Source organism: Anoplolepis gracilipes, chromosome 2 (assembly GCF_047496725.1).
Source record: "Anoplolepis gracilipes chromosome 2, ASM4749672v1, whole genome shotgun sequence".
Classification (NCBI taxonomy): Eukaryota; Metazoa; Arthropoda; class Insecta; order Hymenoptera; family Formicidae; genus Anoplolepis; species Anoplolepis gracilipes.
Genome location: NC_132971.1, coordinates 10,349,522 through 10,373,457, shown reverse-complemented (window position 1 = coordinate 10,373,457; position 23,936 = coordinate 10,349,522). Strand labels below are relative to the sequence as shown.

General features: G+C 32.1%; 4 protein-coding genes, 1 long non-coding RNA gene and 1 pseudogene across 6 annotated transcripts; 3 read left to right on the top strand and 3 right to left on the bottom strand.

Annotated features, from left to right (window-relative positions):
- The first annotated feature begins 57 nt into the window (after positions 1–57).
- LOC140675397 (uncharacterized) lies at positions 58–1,385 on the top strand. Its single transcript, XR_012048390.1, has 3 exons — positions 58–586; positions 734–814; positions 1,302–1,385. It is a non-coding gene; the product is annotated as an uncharacterized lncRNA (long non-coding RNA).
- Positions 1,386–1,424: 39 nt separating this feature from the next.
- Positions 1,425–7,498, bottom strand: Alg12 (Alg12 alpha-1,6-mannosyltransferase). The gene is made up of 8 exons (XM_072909802.1): positions 7,180–7,498; positions 6,681–6,813; positions 6,419–6,592; positions 6,080–6,233; positions 5,589–5,733; positions 5,129–5,355; positions 4,673–4,921; positions 1,425–4,602 (listed from the first exon to the last, which is right to left on the bottom strand). Exons 1-8 carry the CDS (start codon positions 7,303–7,305, stop codon positions 2,931–2,933), a joined length of 2,880 nt encoding a protein of 959 aa, XP_072765903.1. The 5' UTR covers positions 7,306–7,498; the 3' UTR covers positions 1,425–2,930.
- Positions 7,499–8,103: 605 nt separating this feature from the next.
- On the bottom strand, positions 8,104–10,767 carry LOC140675378 (protein crooked neck-like; annotated as a pseudogene).
- Positions 10,768–11,258: 491 nt separating this feature from the next.
- Positions 11,259–14,213, top strand: Crn (pre-mRNA splicing factor crn). Its single transcript, XM_072911470.1, has 3 exons — positions 11,259–11,410; positions 11,583–11,708; positions 11,926–14,213. The coding sequence occupies exon 3, from the start codon at positions 12,024–12,026 to the stop codon at positions 14,037–14,039; it is 2,016 nt and encodes a 671-aa protein (XP_072767571.1). The 5' UTR covers positions 11,259–11,410; positions 11,583–11,708; positions 11,926–12,023; the 3' UTR covers positions 14,040–14,213.
- A 154-nt stretch (positions 14,214–14,367) lies between these two features.
- On the top strand, positions 14,368–15,916 carry Etfb (Electron transfer flavoprotein beta subunit). Its single transcript, XM_072911471.1, has 3 exons — positions 14,368–14,544; positions 15,005–15,403; positions 15,466–15,916. Exons 1-3 carry the CDS (start codon positions 14,494–14,496, stop codon positions 15,775–15,777), a joined length of 762 nt encoding a protein of 253 aa, XP_072767572.1. The 5' UTR covers positions 14,368–14,493; the 3' UTR covers positions 15,778–15,916.
- A 179-nt stretch (positions 15,917–16,095) lies between these two features.
- On the bottom strand, positions 16,096–19,580 carry Epp (Ecdysteroid phosphate phosphatase). 2 transcript variants are annotated; one of them, XM_072911732.1, is made up of 5 exons: positions 19,424–19,580; positions 18,736–18,973; positions 17,854–18,558; positions 16,990–17,769; positions 16,096–16,847 (listed from the first exon to the last, which is right to left on the bottom strand). In XM_072911732.1, the coding sequence occupies exons 1-5, from the start codon at positions 19,528–19,530 to the stop codon at positions 16,830–16,832; spliced, it is 1,848 nt and encodes a 615-aa protein (XP_072767833.1). In that variant the 5' UTR covers positions 19,531–19,580; the 3' UTR covers positions 16,096–16,829. The 2 variants fall into 2 exon arrangements, with proteins under 2 accessions (XP_072767833.1, XP_072767832.1); XM_072911731.1 differs by having other exon boundaries at positions 19,313–19,566.
- Positions 19,581–23,936: the final 4,356 nt, after the last annotated feature.

Genomic DNA, 23,936 nt, shown 5'->3' with positions numbered 1-23,936 from the left:
CCATCCTGCCGTTGTCGAGTGGCGCATATCATACCACGTAGTCGGCGTGTAGTACATCAGTGTTAAGCCCGTATCAGACGCATTAAAAATTGACATTAAAGATTGAAGATTGAAATTTGACCAATCAAGGCAAAGCTATTTAGTTCCTTTTGTTTTGATTAGTTAAATTTTAATCTTCAATCTTTAATCTCAATTTTTAATGCGTAGTCTGATACGGGATTTAACCAACTACTCATTATTAAAAAGCGCTAGAATCACTTTTTAAAATATGTATTGCCTAATAAAACTGCAAAATTACCCAAAAAATATGGTCACTTAAATTGTGATTAATAGCCCAAGTTGGTAACACTAGTGTACATACATTTGTCATTCGATAAGTTCGTCGGACGTATTGATTGGCTGCCGTCGCAAGTAATTTTTAAAATCCTAGAAATTCTCTAGCCAATACCCAATCGATGTATTGGACAAAACTTTTTGTCGCGTCGTGTCGTGTTGGTCAGAAATTCGCGCTATATTCGCCACTTCGATTTGAATTTTTTCACGAAGAACGGTTGCACGATGCATCTTTTGGCAAAATCTTGGAAAGGTATATGGATAATAGATTAAAAAATATTGCAACTTCGATTTTTTTTTAAACATTTTCTATTATAATAATTAGTTTATAATACATGTGAATAATATATATGGTTTCTTAGCAACCGAAAACAATAAAATTGTTAATTTTATTTTCTAGCAACGAGATCGTGATGAACGGCGAACGGAGTCGATTATATCAAGAGTTTCAAAGATGTTGCACTTAAGAAATGTACAAAAGGTAAAAAATAAATTTAGAAATTAAATTATTTGATACGATATCGCATTGAATATTAATTGATTATCACTAAAAGTATGACTGCATCAAAAGTTATAAATGTTTTAAAGCATTTTTAACTATCGCATTGAAACAAATGTAAATCTTAAATTTCATGCGATTATATAAAATATTATACTTATATTTATATAAGTTAATGCAAAATATGTGGATTGCATGTTTATTAAATATATAAATTTCTTTATGTAGCTTTTTTTCAATAAAAGTAACTTTTCTTTAATCAAAATAGGAATAAATTTTTTTAATTATATTTAAAAACAGAAATTTCTTTTTTTTATAAATTTTTTTGTAAACTCACGTTTGAATAAAATATTACTTATAAAAAAAATTGAACAGAATAAAAAATATAACTCATCTTTTGCACCAACTTAGTTGTACAATACCAAAAATATTAAATTTTAAGAAATTGAGGGATTTATATTTAATTTAGATGCGTTTGTGCAAGACTCCATTATTACAAAGATTATTCAGCACAAGTCAACCATTCCTCTTTTACAAAGAAAGCAGCAAAGCATTTCAGAAATTTAAATTGAAGCAAGCAAAAATGCAGGTATATGTAATCTGAAGCACACATTTTAAAAACTTTATTTGTATAATAAAACTACGTCACAAGAAAAATTTTATATTAACACATATTATTTATTTTGACAGTGTGACGACGGCCTTCCTGTCTATTTAAAGTGCGGCATACGCGATAAAATATTGTTTAACATTACGTTAGCCATACTTTTATGTAACACGATCGGATCGATCTATTCAATCAGGGAGCTTTTTAGGAAATTTTAATCTTACATATATTGTAATAATATTTGTTCCCTTTTCTAATCGCATGTCGCGTGAAATAAATATCAAGATTTTAATAGAAGTGGTTTGGAGATTAACTTGTTAAATTATAATATTTCAACCATTTCAATTTATAAAATATTAATGCATAATATAATTATTGAGCATACATATAGTTCTTATATTCATGCATATATGTAAAATTGTTTTTAACGCTAACATTGGAAGAGATTTAATAAGGCACTTGATTGCTTTGTAGGTACCGATATAAAAATTAATTATTAATCTATAAATATTGCACAATAAATTATGTGGTAGATAAATTCTATAATGTTTTAATGTAAATTTATAATTTAACATCCAATGCATATATACATACACACATGCACACTCACACAAAAGCAAGGCATAATATCAAACAGAAAAATGTGACAAATTTTGTATAAGCAATATTCAAATGCAGAAATCAGATAATACAACTCACATACTAATTTGACACTTACAAATTACAAACATTAAATGTGTATAATTGCACTTCAAAATGTAATGAAAATATGTTAAAAGAAAAGAAAGTAATGAAGTTATAAAATAGTTATAAAATATATCTTGATTATTATATGTAGATACGTTTTTTTATAAATTTATATAGTTTTTATGCAAAGTAAAAATTATGCATCTATAATATGAATTTGTATTATGAAATATATAGTACTTTTCCACCAAACTATTTTCGCAATTAATTATATAAATATCTCACACAGGAAAGTAAATTTTATGCTTTCCATATTGGTAATACATACGCATACATTAAAAAATACAACATTTTTTTATATCACAGGGAAACATATTTACACAATATCATAATTGCACAATTTCATTCTACACTTGATGAAGCTACTTACAAAATAATATTTAATTGTTCTATTTAATTGCTTTTCAATATTTTTCTGCAAATTTTCTTTATCTTTCGTAGTATCAGTCTTATTTTTTATATTATTTGAAATTTACATATTTTAGATAATGTAAATAAGATTGATATTATAAGAGGCACAGAAAAACATTTTTAGTATGATTTTTAGTACTTTTAATATATTAAAGTAATTATTTTGTATTAGAAACCATAATATTTTATCTTTGGCCTATTTACAATTATCTGCCCTTCTATTTTATACAGCTCTTAGCTGATTTCTTAGCAGTCTTGTAATTTTTTGTCTCCTTTGTTGCTGTTTGTGTGGTTTTTTTTATCGTCAGTTTTCTTTGATGTTCTGACATATAATCATCTTCTGTTATAATCATCTTCTGGTAAGTCCATATCTTGATTATCATACAAGCCAGTTGCATGTTTATGCAAAGTCTTCTTTCTTTGCTGCATTAAAGCTTTTAGAGCCTCACTAAACTGTGATAACGTTTCTTCAATTGGTTGTTCCATATATTTTGCTGCGATTTCATCAAATTGATCATCCTCCTTTGAAGTTAATTCATTCTTGATATGCTTAAATTGATTTAATATTTCTTTGAAACTTTCTCTAACATCTTTTATCACAACTTGATTCTCATTATTTGTAGAATAATCTGTAATACTATTGTCCATTTTTGTTATGGGTAGATCACTCTCAATATAACTTGCATCAATATGGCTTACATCATTCATTGATGTTATCGAATCAATATTATCATACATAAAATTTTTTTCAAATTCTTTAAATTGATTTATTATATTTTTTATACTTTCTCTTACATTTATTGATTTTGATAGTTTAATATTTTCTTTGCCCTCTTTCTCAGTTTGTTTCACAGTTAGAGGAGGAGAGAGATTTAATTCTGTGTCAGAATCCTGTGTTTCTGTAATCTTCTTTATTGTTACATCTACAATTTTTTCTTTATTTAAATCTTCATTTTTTGCTTCATTTTGTTTCAGATTAACTGATTTTCTTATCTTGATTTTATCTGTCTTCTGTGAAGTGTTTTTTGATTTAATAAATCTCTGTTTATCATCATCTTTTGTATATTCTTTCACCTCAATTTGATCTTGAGCTGTTAATGTCGATTCATCATCTGTTACAATTGAGAAATCTTTTACTTCTTGTTTAAATATTTTCTTCCTTGGCCATTCTGGTACTATAGCTTCTTTTTTCACTAATTTTATTGGAATTGTATCTTTTTGTTCGTCATTAGTTTCTTTTTGTTGTTTGTCTTCTCTTATCTTTTTTTGAATAATTTGTCTAATCGTCTCTTTAGTACCTTGAGTTTCTTGACGCATATTTAAATTGTTTTTATGTTTTCCCTTAGTAATCTTTTCCTCTTCAACTTTCATTTTTATTTTTTCATCATGCGTATTGGGAACACTTTCGAAATCTTCCTCAGAATCCAAATTTTTTTCTTCTATATCTTTTGAATCTTGCGATAACTTATTTGTGTTTTCAATTTCCCACGTAGTAGTATTTTCCATAGATATTGCATTATCAGTTATTAAATTGTTTTTTACCTTTTCTTCAATATTATTAATCGTTTCTTTAATTTCTTTATTATTTGACAAATTTTGTTCACTAGTTTTATCTGGCCTTTTAAATTCTTCCGACTCCACATTATGATCTATTGGTTCCATTGTCTTTACTTGATGTGACATGTTAAATTCTATATTTTCTATATTATCCATTTGTTTTGGAGAATTATCTACAGAAAGCGAAGCTTTTGCTTTATAAGGCTCATATTTGATACTCGATTTTCTTTTCATAATAAATATGCTAGTTTTTGTTTTAATTTTAATAGGTGGTAATAAATCATAATTAAATGCTATATGCGAAAATGCATCGATAGAATCGATAATATTGTGAGTTTTGAGATAAGGACTTATTTTTGAGGAATATTTGCCTTTTCCTTCTATCAAAAGATGAGTATATTGTAGCATTTCAGGATCGTCGATAGTCAAGTTCTCTTGTTTCGAATATCTGTAAAATAGAGTTTTTTTTAATGAAAGATGTCGTAATGAAAATAGAATTAATGTACAAGATAACTTACATCCAAGAAGCATTGGTCTGTGTAAATCTTGATACTCCAGTTTGCGCAGTGTATACATCGATATGCACATGTACTGGCTCGATCGAGTTTCTCTCGAGTCTATGTAATCTAGCAATTGCCATACCTCCAGGATAATTAAAACTAGCTAGATATAGCATAAATGTGGTGAATACAAAATTTAATATAATATGACCCGGAATTGTCAGTGCTAAAAAGCCATTCCATTTTGTTTTTGCTCTGTTTTTCCATCTAATTATCAACAGAGAAACAGTTTTTATATTATATGCAGCTACAAGAATTTATAGTTTAAAGTTTAATCAACAACTATATAGAGTATTAGGATTTTATGAATAGTGATATTTTAGTTTTGATAAACCGAAAAATTAGAAAAAAATAGAAACACAACTAATAAAAATTAACTAAATATAATTAAAATAAAACGGAATATATACTTACATTCTATGACAAGCAACAGCTGCACTAACATTCAGTAGCGGAAATACATATATGATAAATCTCAGCTCCTTATGTGGTAGAAATGACATTAATATGACATATACAATAGCTGGGATGGCAAACGCACGAACTCTAATATCCAAAAATATCCCCATAGGAACAAAAATGAATGAAAGTGCCAGACCTCTTGGTATCGCTGAATAAAAATACCAGAAAAATGGTGATGTCTATTTATCATAAGTTAAGTTTATATACTGAAAATACCTGTTCAATAATTTCTAATACTTTAGCCAACTAAAAATATCTTTTTATGAAAATCTACCACATCTTGAATATTCTTATAATTCATGTTTTGATTTAATAGATTAAAAATAATATTTCTTCTAACATTCAATCATTCAAAATAAGCATTTAAGACACTAAAGATCTTTAAAAAAAAACTTATATCTGAAAAGGATACGCCCCACTCGCTGCTCTTATTAAGAATAGTGTTGAAATAAAATACTTCGGCTTCTGGCCATACTAAGCGTCTCCAGAATATTGAATCTATAGCAACAGTAAGTACGAAGAAAAATATACCAGCTGGAACCGCGATTTTAAACGATCTAAAAATGATTATAAAACATTGTGTAATAAACAAAATAATATTCGAAAGAGTATTATGCATTACATACAAATAAAATAACAAAATAATATTCGAAAGAGTATTATGCATTACATAAAAATAAAATATTTCTTTAATCATGTAAAGTCATAATCAATTATAATCAAAGCTGTAAAATTTAAACTTGTCTCAATAAAATTTAGGGTTGATTATTTTATATATATATATATATATATATATCAAAGTTTACATCAATACTGATTCACAGAAAGTGCTTGGCAATTCCAATTGCTATTGTTTGTAATTTTACAGCTATATTAAGCATCTGTGATATAATATGTAAATACCTTTGTACAGAAAGTTGCTTGCTAAATAAAGGAAATAACAGGAATATTCCCAAGAGTATGGCGAGTTCTGTTCTGAATATTATTATCACTGCAGCTGACGACCAAATAAATATCACATAATTTTGCTTTAGCCATCCAAACAAAGCTAGTAACACTATAATGTTAAATCGTTTACAATTAAAAAAAAAATATATATATATATGTGTATACATTTATATATATACACACACATGCACTCATGTTTGTGTGTGTGTGTATATATATATAATATATGCAACAGAATAAATTGTAGTTTAAAGTAATATATAAACTCTAGTTAACAAAGTTTTATTTCATTACCTAAAGGTAAAGCCATTATGTTAGGCAGTGGACGACTGAGATAGTACATAAAATGATACTGTGATACAGTTATGGCAACAAACCATTTTGTAAAGTCTGGCCCAAAGATTTTCTGTAGAGCATCCCTATATAACTTGAATGTAATTATCACCAACAATCCCAACGTTGCTCTTGCTGGAAGATAATCCCATCATTTTTAAATTATATACAAAAAGATGTAAAAAATTATTATACATTCTAAAATTACATACACATTACTTACCTATATACTGAGCAAAAACTTTATTGAGCTCTAGATAATTAAGACTAGCCACTAGCGGCGAGGCAATAGTAGATACTACAATAGGCCCCAGAAAAGAACGTGGTACCACTCCAGGAAATTCGTGATGATCATACTATCGGAGATAAAAACACAATGTAATAATTAATTTTTGAACACATTCCTGTGTTAAATAAGTAATTAAATAGGTAATTATATAGAACGGTCTGAAAATTATTTATACATTTGATTGTCATCAAGTATTAATAATAATAACATATAAAAAAAAAGTGACTGTTGGAAATAGCCAATTTACATTGTATCATCAAAAAGATTTGGAGCATTAGCTAATCGCGCGTTTAAAAATACACGTGTCCGGTGTCCGATGCTATAAATATAATGGCACGTTTTACGCTGTTCGCGATCAATCAAGCGAGACGGACATAACTCGAGGTCTCGATTTGATAAAGAGAACGTTGTTTAATATTTTATATATAATTACCTCTGACAAATTAAAGCCATGGTAGAGAATATCATGCACAGCCTGTAGGTTGAAACTTTCCTCAACTTTTGTAAATGGACAATATAACAGATGCACCGCTGATATTAGGATAACTAGCTGATCCATAATTGTAGAATTGCGCTTATACTAACTGTGTGTTCTTCTCAACGAATTCCTTGACCTTGTCATGATAATTTATAACGATCTTTCAGAGCCAAGGATCTTTTTTTCAACGTGTTGCTGTATGTACGATCGGGCACTGCGTATAAGCTGTAAGAAACACGCGCTATAGCATGCTCTGTCTTTGTTCAGCTTTCAGCAAGTAAGAAAGATAGAATGATGCTTTTACACGTAACCGTCAAGAACAAACTTAGCCGTATTGTTGCAAAACAGCGCATGTGTCTACAACACGAATCTCTTCTCATTTTCGATCCTTTTCAGGGTCAAAGTACACAAATCTTAATTTCGATATTCATATAATTATAATATATAATTAATATTATTGTTTAATTTTTAAATTAATTTTTTTCTTTACAAACTTTACCGAGATATTTATTTACATAAATACATATAAATAAAAAAAAAGAATAAAACACGTATTTTAATGTGAGACTTTTAAAGAATATTTTATATATAAATTCAATATTTTAAATATAAATTTTATATATTATTCTCAAACTTATTCAAATCCTAAAATAAACTTACAAAATTAGAGATGTCAATATATAAAACTTTAATATATATATATATATATAATCATATACATAACTTTTCAAAATTATATATTTACGTATATAAATTTTTTTATATTTTTTCTCACGCAATTTTATACTCGTATATTTCAAAAAAGCCGTTTTAAAAATAAATACACAATACATATCTGTTATTTTTTTTCTCTTTTTATTTAAACTTTGTAAATTATACTTTTATAGGAAATGATAAATATGAAATGTTGTATAATGATATTTTTTAATTAAATTATACACTTTTATAGGAAATGATAAATATAAAACATTATATATTTTTTAATTAAATGTAAGCAAACATATGCACACATATCCAGAGATAAAATCTAATATACGTCATACAGATATATACACTTATATATACACTTATATATATTAAAAGCTCAAGATTGAGATTCGGCCTGCATTTTCCAAGCCTTTGCGAAAGCTAAGAATTTTAGATTCGGTCTCTGCGATTCGTCTTCCGGGAATACAAAGTCAAAAACTTCCTCCCAGCCGTCATCGCTGCCATCTTCGCCGACGACGCGCCTCCTCTTCTTCACCCTTCGCGGCATCTTCTCCATAATTTTCACGAGACTTTCCGAGGTGCCTTTCTTACTCTCAAAGTCCTTCCATGCTTCCAGAAGTAATACTCGACTCTCAGTATCCGCGCTGGATCTCAGAGCGTCGTTTCCGCGCTCAAAGATACGTCTCGCCAGAACGATGTTGTCGGGATTATCTTCCAGCTGCGGATTCAATAGTTCAAACTTTGCGTACGCTATCCAGACCTTGACGTGCAACGTGCGTTCCAGCAGTCGCTCGAACAGCTGACGGGCGTTCTCCGTCTCGCCCTGGGCGATTTCGAAGTCGATGTACGATTTCCACAGCAACTCCGGCATGTCCAACCGTGGCCGTGCGACAGCGCACTCGTATATCGCTCGAGCTCGCTCGATCTCGCCCAATCGCGTCTCCAGCTCGGCAAATCGCATCCAGGTGGTAGTTTTCCGGGCCAAACTCGAGGAATTTCTCGTACAGCTTCCGACAGCGATCAAATTCCACCAGCTGTATCTCAAGATCGATGTAACTTCCGAAAAGCTTGTCCGACACGCATATTCCCAACGCTAATCCTAATGTTTTCCTCGTCTTAGTCAAATTCTTTTGTCGTATCTCAAAATACGCATAAAGCAGCCAGATGTTCGAAAAGGTAAACCGCTTGTGCGGTATAAGGTCTAGGCAGACTTTGTATACTTGACGGCATCGTTCGACATCCTTGGCTTCCAGTTCCTCGAAAAGAGCATACTTTATCCACAAGTAGATGTATCGTCGCCAAAATTGTTTTTCCTTTGTGGGTGGAACGTTAGCTATCGCTCGCTCGTACGTTTCTCGGATCACGTCAACATTACCTTCAGACTCCACCAATCTCAAGTAGTCGAACCACGCGTCGTAATTGGAGGGATTTTTGATGAATCCGTACGACTCTTCGAAGCGCGCGTACTTTATCCAATGCTTCACGTCAGGGTGAACCATCACGAAGCGCTCGTAGATCGTGTCCGATCAATCTCCTTGTAACGCAGCTCAAATTTGATATGTCTGCCAGGCTTGTTCATCAGATTCCCACTCCATCCATCGCTCAGACTTGGCGAGCACCAGCGATATTTTCCAAAGTCTCCTCCATGTAAGTGTACTTGTACCAGAATTGATTGGCCTGTGGCAGCAGGGTCACCGCTCTGTCCCATAAATTTCTAGCGTGATTGACTTGTCAATTACGCATTTCCATCTCCGTGTACTTGAGCCAGAGTGCAATATTGCGATGATCCACTTCCAGCGCTCACTCGTAGATCGATCTGGCTCGCTGTATCTGTTTTTGCGACTCCTCCCATTGAGCATACTTGATCCAATTGGTAATGATCATGCGATTCTTGCGAATAATATCCTCGAACGCCTTGCGCTTGCGATGCTGATAGTCCGCGAGCTCGTGTGGATCCGATATCTTTTGTTTCGGCGGTGGTGATAGAATCTCCAAGTCACGCTCCTTCGCTTCGCGCAACAACTGCTCCGCAGTGATTTGTATCTCCGCAAGCGCCTTGTTCTTCACCTTTGCTACTTTAGGCATTTTCTGTGATTTTTCCATCTTTTATAAATTAGACTACGTTAGAGTTAGAATCTATGCCAGATCGAATCCTTCAGTCACTCTTGTAACACACAGTGTATTACGCTATATTATTTTCTCTGTAACACAGAAATAAATGATTAGTAAATCTAACTTCATTAACAATTTGTAAATTATTTTTCAAAGGCCTTGTAAACAATAGATTAGCGGAGAGAGATTTCTCTCTTAGCTACATATATTTTATAAGGTTATGGTAGGTAGCTAGATTAAGATTTAGGATTTTGGTCGAGATTTTTTTTTATGAGATGCTAAGTCACGTTTTTATATTTCTACTCACTTTTTTATCTTCACTCTTGCAGATTTCCCTATCACACAAATATGAAAATATTTTATCTTCTTATTCAAATTAATTTGTTTACTTTTTCTGTTCTCAAGTTCAATGCATTACATAAATTACTTTCACTGTAACACAAAAATAATTGATAATTAGTAACTTCAATAATACATTATAGATTATTTGAAATTTTTCAAAGATCATTTAAACAATGGTTTAGCTATGAGTACTTTGTAATAGGTTACGACAGATAAATAAAGTTAGCATTTTTTATTGATATCATATTATATTTTCTTACATGTTAATTTATCCTTTTATAGATCTTGCTCTCTTATCACAATGTAAATATAATACTTTCTTTACTTAAACAAACTTCTCCAATGCTTCCAAGTATAAAATGGCAAAATGGTGTAAAACCACAGATGACCACAGGTTAGAGAATTTTCAGATGAGTTTATTGAGATACAATTGAGACGCGCGTTGCCATTGGCTGTCGCAGGCCTGTCTTCAGATTGGTTGTACAATGAGATTAGTTTATGAATTTTGTGTCCTTGTTTTTAAAAATTATTTAGGACAACAATTTTTGGAAAATTAATTGTAAACATGTAAAAAAATTAATATGTAAAATTACATTAATTAATTAGTTTATTTTTATCTACTTAATCTGTTCTCTGCAAAATCCCGCCAAATCATATAGCCGTAACCGTAAAGGCTATCGCACACAAAGTGCATAAGCTACATGTGCATAGCATAAGATTGTATGGCCCAATGAGCATCGAGTATTAAGTCGCCATATTGATTTACATAATATGTATTATTATTGGTCTGAATCCAATCTGAAGACAGGCCTGCGACAGCCAATGGCAACGCGCGTCTCATTTGTATCTCAATAAACTCATCTGAAAACTCTCTAACCTGTGGTCACTTATGGTTTTACACCATTTTGCTATTTTACACTTGCAAGCATTGGAGAAGTTTATTTAAGTAAAGAAAAAGTAATATATTTACATTGTGATAAGAGAGCAAGATCTATAAAAGGATGATAAAAAGATAAATTAACATGTAAGAAAATATAATATGATATCTCAATAAAAAATGCTAACTTTATTTATCTGTCGTAACCTATTACAAAGTACTCATAGCTAAACCATTGTTTAAATAACCTTTGAAAAATTTCAAATAATCTATAATGTATTATTGAAGTTACTAATTATCAATTATTTTTGTGTTACAGTGAAAGTAATTTATGTAATGCATTGAACTTGAGAACAAAAAAAGTACACAAATTAATTTGAATAAGAAGATAAAATATTTTCATATTTGTGTGATAAGGGAAATCTGCAAGAGTGAAGATAAAAAAGTGAGTAGGAATATAAAAACATGACTTAGCATCTCATAAAAAAAAATCTCGACCAAAATCCTAAACCTTAATCTACCTACCCACCATAACCTAATAAAATATGTGTAGCTAAGAGAGAAATCTCTCTCCGCTAATCTATTGTTTACAAGGGCTTGAAAAATAATTTACAAATTATTAATGAAGTTAGATTTACTAATCATTTATTTCTGTGTTACAGAGAAAATAATATAGCGTAATACACTGTGTGTTACAAGAGTGACTGAAGGATTCGATCTGGCATAGATTCTAACTCTAACGTAGTCTAATTTATAAAAGATGGAAAAATCACAGAAAATGCCTAAAGTAGCAAAGGTGAAGAACAAGGCGCCTGCGGAGATACAAATCACTGCGGAGCAGTTGTTGCGCGAAGCGAAGGAGCGTGACTTGGAGATCCTACCACCACCGCCGAAACAGAAGATATCGGATCCACACGAACTCGCGGATTATCAGCATCGCAAGCGCAAGGCGTTCGAGGATATTATTCGCAAGAATCGCATGATCATTACCAATTGGATCAAGTATGCTCAATGGGAGGAGTCGCAAAAACAGATACAGCGAGCCAGATCGATCTACGAGCGAGCGCTGGAAGTGGATCATCGCAATATTGCGCTCTGGCTCAAGTACACGGAGATGGAAATGCGCAATCGACAAGTCAATCACGCTAGAAATTTATGGGACAGAGCGGTGACCCTGCTGCCACGGGCCAATCAATTCTGGTACAAGTACACTTACATGGAGGAGACTTTGGAAAATATCGCTGGTGCTCGCCAAGTCTTTGAGCGATGGATGGAGTGGGAACCTGATGAACAGGCCTGGCAGACGTATATCAAATTTGAGCTGCGTTACAAAGAGATTGATCGAGCACGGCAGATCTACGAGCGCTTCGTGATGGTTCACCCTGACGTGAAGCATTGGATAAAGTACGCGCGCTTCGAAGAGTCATACGGATTTATCAAGGGTGCACGTGCGGTATATGAGCGAGCCGTAAGCTTTTACGGAGACGAAGGTCTCGACGAGAAGCTATTTCTGGCGTTCGCCAGATTCGAAGAGGGTCAACGAGAACACGATCGTGCCCGTGTAATTTACAAGTACGCGCTCGATCACATACCGAAGAGCAACACCCAGGAGATATACAAGGCCTATACGATCCACGAAAAGAAGTACGGCGATCGCTCAGGCATCGAAGACGTAATAGTCAGCAAGCGAAAATATCAGTATGAACAGGAAATCAAAGAAAATCCCTCCAATTACGACGCGTGGTTCGACTACTTGAGATTGGTGGAGTCTGAAGGTAATGTTGACGTGATTCGGGAAACGTACGAGCGAGCGATAGCTAACGTCCCACCCACAAAGGAAAAACAATTTTGGCGACGATACATCTATTTGTGGATCAAGTATGCTCTTTTCGAGGAACTGGAGGCCAAGGATGTCGAACGATGCCGTCAAGTATACAAAGTCTGCCTCGACCTTATACCGCACAAGCGGTTTACCTTTTCGAAAATTTGGCTGCTTTATGCGTATTTTGAGATACGACAAAAGAATTTGACTAAGGCGAGGAAAACATTAGGATTAGCGTTGGGAATATGCGCGTCGGACAAGCTTTTCCGAAGTTACATCGATCTCGAGATACAGCTGGTGGAATTTGAACGCTGTCGGAAGCTGTACGAGAAATTCCTCGAGTTCGGCCCGGAAAACTGTACCACCTGGATGCGATTTGCCGAGCTGGAGACGCGATTGGGCGAGATCGAGCGAGCTCGAGCGATATACGAGTGCGCTGTCGCACGGCCACGGTTGGACATGCCGGAGTTGCTGTGGAAATCGTACATCGACTTCGAGATCGCCCAGGGCGAGACGGAGAACGCCCGTCAGCTGTTCGAGCGACTACTGGAACGCACGTTGCACGTCAAGGTCTGGATAGCGTACGCAAAGTTTGAACTGTTAAATCCGCAGCTGGAAGATAATCCCGACAACATCGTTCTGGCGAGACGTATCTTTGAGCGCGGAAACGACGCCTTGAGATCCAGTGGGGATACTGAGAGTCGAGTATTACTTCTGGAAGCATGGAAGGACTTTGAGAGCGAGAAGGGCACCTCGGAAAGTCTCGTGAAAATTATGGAGAAGATGCCGCGAAGGGTGAAGAAGAGGAGGCGCGTCGTCGGCGAAGATGGCAGCGATGACGGCTGGGAGGAAGTTTTTGACTTTGTATTCCCGGAAGACGAATCGCAGAGACCGAATCTAAAATTCTTAGCTTCCGCAAAGGCTTGGAAAATGCAGGCCGAATCTCAATCTTGAGATTATAATATATATGTGTATATATAAGTGTATATATCTGTATGACGTATATTAGATTTTATCTCTGGACGTGTGCACGTATGTTTGCTTACATTTAATTAAAAAATATACAATGTTTCATATTTATTATTTCCTATAAAAGTATAATTTACAAAGTTTAAATAAAAAGAGAAAAAAATAACATAACTTGATTTCTCTCACTAACGGAGTAAAATGTGGAAGAAGGGGAAAATAACTAAACCATTGAGCCAATCACATGAACTGACTCGCGTTTCCTGTTAGATTTATGATATTTTTAAGTTGGTAGCAATGTTACTTGGGTTATAATTAATCTGACAAAATAATTCAGACTTTGGACTTTGAGCCACGTTTGAGGGTGTTACGAAGAAAATAAGCTTACCATTGACATTTTATTAAAAATAATTGAATAGTTGCGTATCTTTATTGAGCAAAAATGGCACGTGTACTTGTAGGAGTAAAAAGAGTAATAGACTATGCAGTGAAGGTAAATATATATAAATATGTATATGCTGTGTGTATATGTGTGTGTTTATTTAATTTTTATATATATATATATATTTAATATGTTGTATATTGTATTTAATATGTATATTTAATGTTATATATTTGTTAATTTTTATAATGTAAATTATATATTTAATATTATATATTTAAATATATATATATATATATATATAAATTAAATAATACACACATACATTATATATATATATATATATATATATATATATATATATATATATATATATATATAATGTATATATATATATATATATATATATATATTTTAAGTTCTTTAATAAAATATACACAAGAAAAAAATCTTAATCCTTAAAATTATAACACAATAGATATTTCTTTATGCTAAACTAAGATACGAATGCATCTATAAAATTTGAATAAAAAGATTCATTTTCTTACATTTCTTCAACTGACATTTTTAGATTCGTGTCAAACCAGATAAGTCTGGAGTGATTACGGATGGCGTTAAACACTCGATGAACCCTTTCGATGAGATAGCTATAGAAGAAGCAGTCAGAATGAAAGAAAAGAAAATTGCCCAAGAAGTGATAGCAGTCAGCTGTGGACCAACTCAGTCGCAGGATACAATTAGGACTGCGCTTGCCATGGGTGCAGATCGTGGAATTCATGTAGAAATATCTGGCCCTGAATATCAAACGTTGCAACCCATTCATGTCTCAAAGATATTGGCAAAATTGGCACAAGAAGAGAAAGTAGATTTGGTGATACTTGGTAAACAAGCCATAGATGATGATAACAATCAGACTGCACAAATGACTGCCGGTGTCTTAGATTGGCCAGCTGGAACATTTTGCAGTAAGGTAAAAAACAAGAAAATTTTACTTTATTATGTCAATGTCTTATTCTTTCTTTTTTTATTCAGGTTGAGAACAATAACGGTGAATTGACTATTACACGCGAAGTTGATGGTGGATTGGAGGTAATCAAGATGAAAACTCCTGCAGTCTTGAGCGCCGATCTTCGCTTGAACGAACCGCGTTACGCAACTTTGCCGAATATTATGAAGGCTAAAAAAAAAACCATTAAGAAGGTTACTCCAAAAGATCTTGGAGTAGATATAACGCCGAGAATCGAAATACTTTCGGTAGAAGACCCACCAGTTAGGCAAGCTGGTGCCATATTACCGGACGTCGACACCTTAATAGGCAAATTGAAAGAAAGCGGCCACATTTAACCAATTTTTATAGGGCAATTATAAAAAGTATGTTAAAAAGTTTTTAAACCTTGTTATATTTTAATAACTCCTTTTGTATATAGCATATTTTTGTACATTGTCAGAAATTGTATATTCATATTTCAATAAATTTATAACATGCAAATGTAGAGAAAAAATCAAGTATTTAATTATATAATATTTATATAATATATAATTTATACAATATATATATATATATATATATATATATATATATATATATATATATATATATATATCTAATATATATTACAGATTGTAACATATATTTAATAAAATATCTATATATATATATCCATATAACATGTAGATCTCTCTTTACATTTCTTTTCAATACTTGCCAAGTTATGGCTCTATTTAAACAAAAAGGTAACATCAATAACAATAACTATAACTATACTATTATTCTACGCATCAATTTTTTGCGATGCAATGCTGATATCTTTAAATTAGATTTAATGTCATATTTAATTGACATGTCGTAATTCTAAAATTTTCAAGAAATGTTGATAAAGCTCGCATGGAAATATTTCTCTATTGACAGAAAATCACGAATAATATGCACTACATCTTATCGCCTTCTCTGTACTTCTACTCTAATATGTTGGAGAGAAATATAAATAGTTATATGAATATTAAAATCGGAAAAAGTATGTTACTTTAAAATATTAAACTATTTTTTAATTTATTTAGTGCCTTATCCAAGATTTGGCAAGAAAATATGTCCAATCAAGACTAGTATGTCATACATGTATATATTAGATATTTTGCAGAAATTGGTATATATGATATATACCAATAATAACATTTTGGCTAGTATTTGTATTCTATATAATCATTAAGGGATAAAACTATACTTCAATACCCGTATATTATTCTCTAAGGAAATAAATATTTTTGTATATTTTTTTTAACTGTCGAAAACAATCGACTAGGTCATGCTTTTTGTTTTAATCATATCTTGTATATCATCAAATATATCCTTCCAGAACTTTTTTTTTGATTCGTTGAATACTGTTGTTTCAATGTCACTACCACTGGATACAGCCCTGCATAAAAATTCATTGCATTATATAACAGTCTTTTGCATATATATTATATATATATATGTTTTGTGTAAAACGTCTTCCTCAACAAAAGCTAAACATTAATTACATTAGAATCTCGCGCATAACATTATTACATTAGAACCTTCCAATCAAATCTGCTATTGCTGGTATGAGTGATCGGTGGAAAGGGAGGTGGATGGAGTTGCCAGCCGTCAATATCTTGACGCGCAGTCAAACACGCTAGATAAGGTACCCTTTGAACTAATCTAGTTACTTCAGCTGCCGGAGGTATCCTACCACCAGTCAATTGTCTAGTGCAAGCTGCCAGGGAAGCTGCATGCGCCACTATTAAAATATTACCGACCGTATTCTCTATGATCTTTTTGATTAGCTCATAACTGCGTTCATAATATTGCGCAGCGTTTTCTTTCGGAGGGAGCTCCTTAGCTTTCACGATCGGATCATAATCGAGATCCACATTGAAACCCGCCTTTACCAACTCCTCGGAAGTCATCCAGACAGGTATGCCGTTCGGATACCATGCCAACCACTCTATCAGACCTGGCTCTACTTTGACCGGGATGTCGGACTCGAGTCCCTTTAGAATATGAGCGAGCGTCTGGACGCAACGCAACGACGGCGACGTGAAGGCCACGTCAATCTTAATACTGGACGACTTCATGGCTTCGCCTACCAAACTCGCCTGCATCTCGCCTACGGTGGTCAATGGGCTGTCGTTTTGAAAGTCCTGGATATTCCTGGATGGTACTTCCTTGGGCATATTCAAGTCACGGCGCACATAGGAGCCGTTCGACTCGAAACAATACGGAATCCACGTGCCAAAAGTGAAGTCCACTCTTTCGCCATGTCGACATATAAAGATCTCTCTGGACGGTGTTTGAGGTGCTTCTGATGCTGCCATCTGAAAACATTTGGAAATTATATGTTATAAATTCATCAATGATTATATGACAAGAGGCAAGGTTCTTTTTTCAGAAATAATTACTGGCTCGTCGGCGATGGGAATTCCATCAGGTGTATCGATGGAATCGTTTGGAGACAGAACCGGCGGTGGTCTTCTGACTTTCGGGATCTCCTCCTCTTCCGCGCTCTCGCATTTATTGTCGGTGATCGGCACGGTAGTGTGCAATGTCCACGAATCCGATTCTGCAGTCCTTTTGGTATGATTCAAAGGGAGATGACCCGATATCCCCGTCAACCAAGAGATACCTTCTACCCAGCCGTCCGTGGATGTGCTACATGCTCCCTCTGGAACGTAAATGTAATCTCCTACTCTTAACTCTAATTCATCGTGTTCCCGGGGTACATGGGCGTGCGTAACTTTATGCACATGTAAATTCTGCAATCTCGAATCTCTCGAGTATAATCTAAGTTCCCAGTTGGCCGGCGTGTTAGGCCTTAGTTTCTCGACCATCGAACGAAGGGACTGAAATAAATTGCTGGGGAACTGGTAAGCCAGCGTAAGATGCAAAGACTTCGTTTGCGGTTCGGCAGTGATACCTAGTGCGGTGATTTTATTGACATAGCGAACAGCAATGTTTTTTAATCCTTCCGCATTTACATCCTTGACGAAAAGGCCCATAAAATTAGGCGACACATATGCTTCTAGCTCGATATGTTCATGTATTCCATCTTTATGAACCACATTCTCAAGAGCACTTACTAATTCCTCTGTAAGCTCATCAGGGGCCTGCAAAAATATGTGAAAATGATGAAATATATATTCAAATATATTCATGTAAATTTAAAAATATCAAGTACATAAAATATTTTGTATTTTTTTCAGATAAGTAAAATTAGATTTAAAAATATCAAGTATATAAAATATTTTGTATTTTGTTTTCAGATGAGTAAAATTAGATTTTACATTGAAGAAGGAGACGAGGGTAATATGTGGTATAAAGCTATGAGCACCGTTCCATCCTAGCTCTTTACTTTCTGACCAAAACAACTCGAGTTGTTCAGCTAATGATCCCGTTGGACAAGCATACAAAACATATTGCCGTTGTGTATCAGAATCTAAAGTTGGATCCCTCACATGTGCCAGCAGCCAATCTGACGCTAATTGTACACCACGATATCCAGTTGCAGCTAATGCCCTTTCACTAAAAATGTACAATACCAAGATCAATATTGAATATAATACTTTTAATATAAGTATCAAAATCAGCAATAAATCATTATAATATTTTTCTAAATATTCAGATATAAAAAATCTGTATATATATAGTATTGGAGGGAGGGATAGACAAATTTATTTATCCAAAGCAGAGATTATTTAGAGATAAAGAGATAGAAGTATTTTAAAGAGAAAGCAACTTAAATAAAATTGGAAGCAATACGACTCATTGAAGCATCAAGGACAGTTTGTTTCAGAATTTAAATATCAGAATTTAAGCATAAATTGTGCTCGATCGAGAGAGAATAATGCGAAATAGCGCTACTCAAGGCCCCGTTTGACAGCTGTTTGTTTACAACGAACAAGCCACACGCGTCGACAACACGCCATGTAACAGTCACTTAAACATGATTTTATGTCACACGGCCATACGTACGCCCGGTGTTTCGGGAAACCCAACTGCAGGAGCGTTTGCAACGGTGTCAAATGCTGTTTCGAAATTTTCGTTGGAGTCGGATTTTTCCGCGGCGGCAGCGTCGCCATGACGGTACATAACTGCGTTTACTGACGTTTATTCCCCAGGCTGGCCAATCGCCGCGCGAGCTATCGCAGGGTACAAATCAAAAATTGTAGAGAACCCAGGTAGCAAGCACATGTCATTTTGACGTCGAAAACTGGTCATTTTTGGTTCAGTGTAACGTCACGTGACCAAATTTAAAACGTCTTTTTTGTGACATCTTATGATGTTGCCAAAAAACGTCATAATATCGTGATTCTTAAGTTATTATTATAAATCGCCAAGTATTACTATTTTTTAACTAAAAGCTCATTTGATTTTTTGTAATATCTTAAATTATTAAAACAATTTTGATATTCATAATTCTCTATATCTCAGGGCCCTAACATGAATTTCCTCTATAATTTGATCATGAATCTTTTCCTCTGACGTGAAAAGTTTCATTAACAAATTCAATATTTGTGAATGAATTTTTCATTTTTTATGAATTCATAATCAAATATCATTAAAACGTCACTATCTAAAATGGTCATGAAGTCACGTCTTTTTTACGTCTTGAAATGTCGTCATCGGTCTGGAACATTAGTCCGTCACTTTTACGTCATTACATTACATCATATTTGGTTCAAACTGACCATATTTTGACGTCAAAACGTCGTGTGCTTGCTACCTGGGAACATATTGTAAACAAAATTAGCCGGTTATTATCGCGATCGGATCTCATTACGAAGAGCAAATCATCGAGAAATAAAATAGGTAAAAATAAAATGTATGAAATTGAAATTAATTATATTAATTTTAGTATTAATTTATCTTGAAAAATATATGTATAGAACGCTTGTTTCTACTCAACGTTATCATTGATATCAGAAAGATTAAATAATAGTAATCTATCGTGGAGTACGATATATATATCTTTCCTTTATCTCTCTTTCATTAATCTAAAAAATTTAAGAAATTTAATAACTTTGTTTACTCTTAATTTCGTAATCTAATTTTATATTATAAATAACTTTAAAAACTGAATTAATTAAATTGTTAAATAATTTTAAAATTATAAAAGTAATTAAATTAATTTTAATATCTTATAAAATATTCAACAATATAAATTTACATTTTTTCAGTTAAATATATCAAGTTGGACGCTGTAATTTTTTCAATATTTTATTAGGAAAGCTCATTTTTTTCTACATATAAAAAAAATATCAGGGGAAAGCGTAAAATATAATTCATCAGAAAAAATTTGAGATAAGTTACATTTCGTATATAATCTGTATTTCATTTTTTTCTTCGTTTCTTCTTTCTTCACCCATGTACTCCGCAACAATTTCAACAATAGCACACAATCAACGCGATTATTATTTATGAGTTAGTGTAAAAAAAAAGAGAAAACGCAATGACACGTGGATTTATATAGTTTTGTTTTTTTTTATTTGTTACAATCACAGATTTATATATATAATGTAAATACTAGACCGCTAACACATGTAAACCTCATACGATGAAATGCGATGCAAGGACAGTCATATTTAATTAAGCAGAATTTAGTATACTGTGTGTCTCTTAATAAAATTTCCGAGAGTGAACATTTTAAAATAAAATAAAAACAGTGAAAAAGTCAAGTGCACATATAAATAAGAAATATGCCAATTACTTGTAGCATATACTTGACTGCTCAACCTCTCTCTCTCTCTCTCTATATATATATATATATATTCTACCCCGTTAGATATGGCTGTCCTTATATCATTTTTAGTATCGCTGTTAGTGGTCTAATATATAATATATAGAAGTCTGTGGTTAAGTGTAAAAAAAAAACAAAAAAAAAGAAACGCAGTGACACGTGGATTCAGTGGCACGTGGATTTATATATTTTTGTTTTTCATTCGTTACGACATTCTGTTACAAACACTCTTCACGCTGCAATATTTCGGTACAGAAGTAATAAAAAAGTTATAATCTATATATGTATATATATATACATACATATACCTCTCTATGTATATATAATATTTATATATAAAATATAGGTAAAGTAACATAATATACACGTTATTGCTCGTCTCTCATGGGATTCTTCGCTCTCAATTCGTACATATTTTATACATTGTATCCTGAAAAAAATCGGTGTAATTAAGACACTCACGAGCTGTTCGACGAAATTTTAGACATCGTTGAATTGTGTAATAATTTCATCAATTCGCAAAGTATTCAATAACAAAATTTTTTAACTTATCGCATATTATTATTAAAGCAAAGTAGAGTCAAATACAAATCGAAAAGTATACACATAAAAACCGTGGATGCGAAGTTTCCATAAACAAGCGAGTAGTATGAATAAAACAAAAGGAAAATTTCTCATTATCTCTAATAGTTTCCGTACAGTTTTCATAGAATCCCATAAAGGATTGCTTAAGTACACATGCAAACGGATTCTTTTCAAGCCTATATAATTAATAATTTAATGAGAGAAATGATTTAAATAATAATAATTATTATTATTAATTCTAGATATCTAATAATATAATCTGTAATAATAATATAATTATTTAAATATTCTCCCAAGCTTTATTATTAAAAACTATTTGTATTTCGTTTATAAATAATATTTTACTTTATTTTATTCACACTACCATAGTATAACGCGAGCTAAAAAAATTACGCTGAATTCTACTAACAATAAATAATAATAATTGCTTTTTTTATATTTGACTTGAGTTCTTTCTAATATTGCACATTTTGGCATATATAATACATGTACTTGTTGTCATGACAGATTCTCTCTGTCTTGTAAATTTACAATTTCATCAAGATTGTACCGCAATTGTAATCGTTCATAACGATTGGTACAAAATGTGTACGTTTTGTACAAATGATCTATTACGAGATCATACATCGCAGAAATGCAATCTCAAGTCCTCTTTGCGGTATGTTTATATTCATCAAGTATACTTTTATCTCTCGAATTTGCATTGTGCTACATTTTATGCAGATTTATGAGAACTACAATATTTTATTTCTGCATAACAATTAAGATGTACATTGTTCTTTCGCAAATCAGATATCACTGTCGATTAATTTCGCTAATTTAACAATAACTGTGTATTTTCTTAAAGATCTGATTTCGATCCGAAGATAAATTGAAGTTGTATATCGCGTAAAGATTTTCTGACTATTCTTCGAGATAATAGTACATTTTTTAAATATTTTTAATACATATCGTGATAAAGGATTTATCTAAAATCTACTTACAAGTATTCAAATCATCAATTGTAAATAAAAATGATGATTAATAACAGTGATATGACGTTATATAAAATTCATTTATATTCTTGTAACGTATAGATATATTAAAGTTGAACAATTAAAGCTATGAGCGCAAGAATGAAATAGCCATTCATTTTGTGAAAATCATTAATTTTTATTTTGTGAAAATCATTAATTTTCCGATAAAGATTCAATAAGAAATGATTTTTATAAAAGTCAAATTTTAAATTTGAAAAATTAAAAACAAAAAACATCGCGGTTAAAGAAAAATCTATGAACATTTATTCTACATTACGTTAATATTTAATTGTATTATATAAAAATTTAATCAAAGCAAGGATTAACTTGATTTAGCGCACATAATTTTAATTTTGACAGATTCTCCTTTTCGTATTTATGAAAAAAACATGCAACCTAGTTTTAGGACGATAAAAAATATTGATGTAGTTAGCGCATATCGAATTTTTTGCAAAATCTACAGACAACAGAATTCACATATTGGCACTAATCGTTGGCAGAATATTCGTTGGAGAATTTACAATCCTCTTAACAATATTATTATACAACATTTGTCAAGAACACACATTTCGATGAAATAATCGTTATAATGCGCTATATTAAACGCATAATTTTTTTTTACCACAACTAGATTGCGTACTTATGGTACTTGTAACTCAACGCAAATATTACTATAAAGTGTACCATTTAAACATTGAAATTGCAATCTGTATGATATTTATGTGAAGCTTTGACGCAAATATAATATCAATAAAAAAAATTGATCATAACGTGAATATTTTCTTGAAAAAATATACATTTACATTGTAAGATCTTTTTATTTTTAATGCATTAAATTTTTCTTGCAGATTAATTAGAGTGCAAATTATACTCTAAAGACATTTCTACCAAAAAGTATGCAGAGTATACTCGGAATACTATTTTTTAAAATTTTTAATAGATATCGGCTTTTTTCTTTCAACAATTTCAATTGATGTTGGGAAATATTTATTTTGGATACACTAAATCGTAAAAAAAGAAATTATAACATTAATTTAACATTATATTTTGTTTAAGCATATATTTTGATTCATAATTCACTTGTAATTTTATTAAACGCGTCAAGTACAAACATATAAAATTAATACACACTATCTAGCGTTCACAA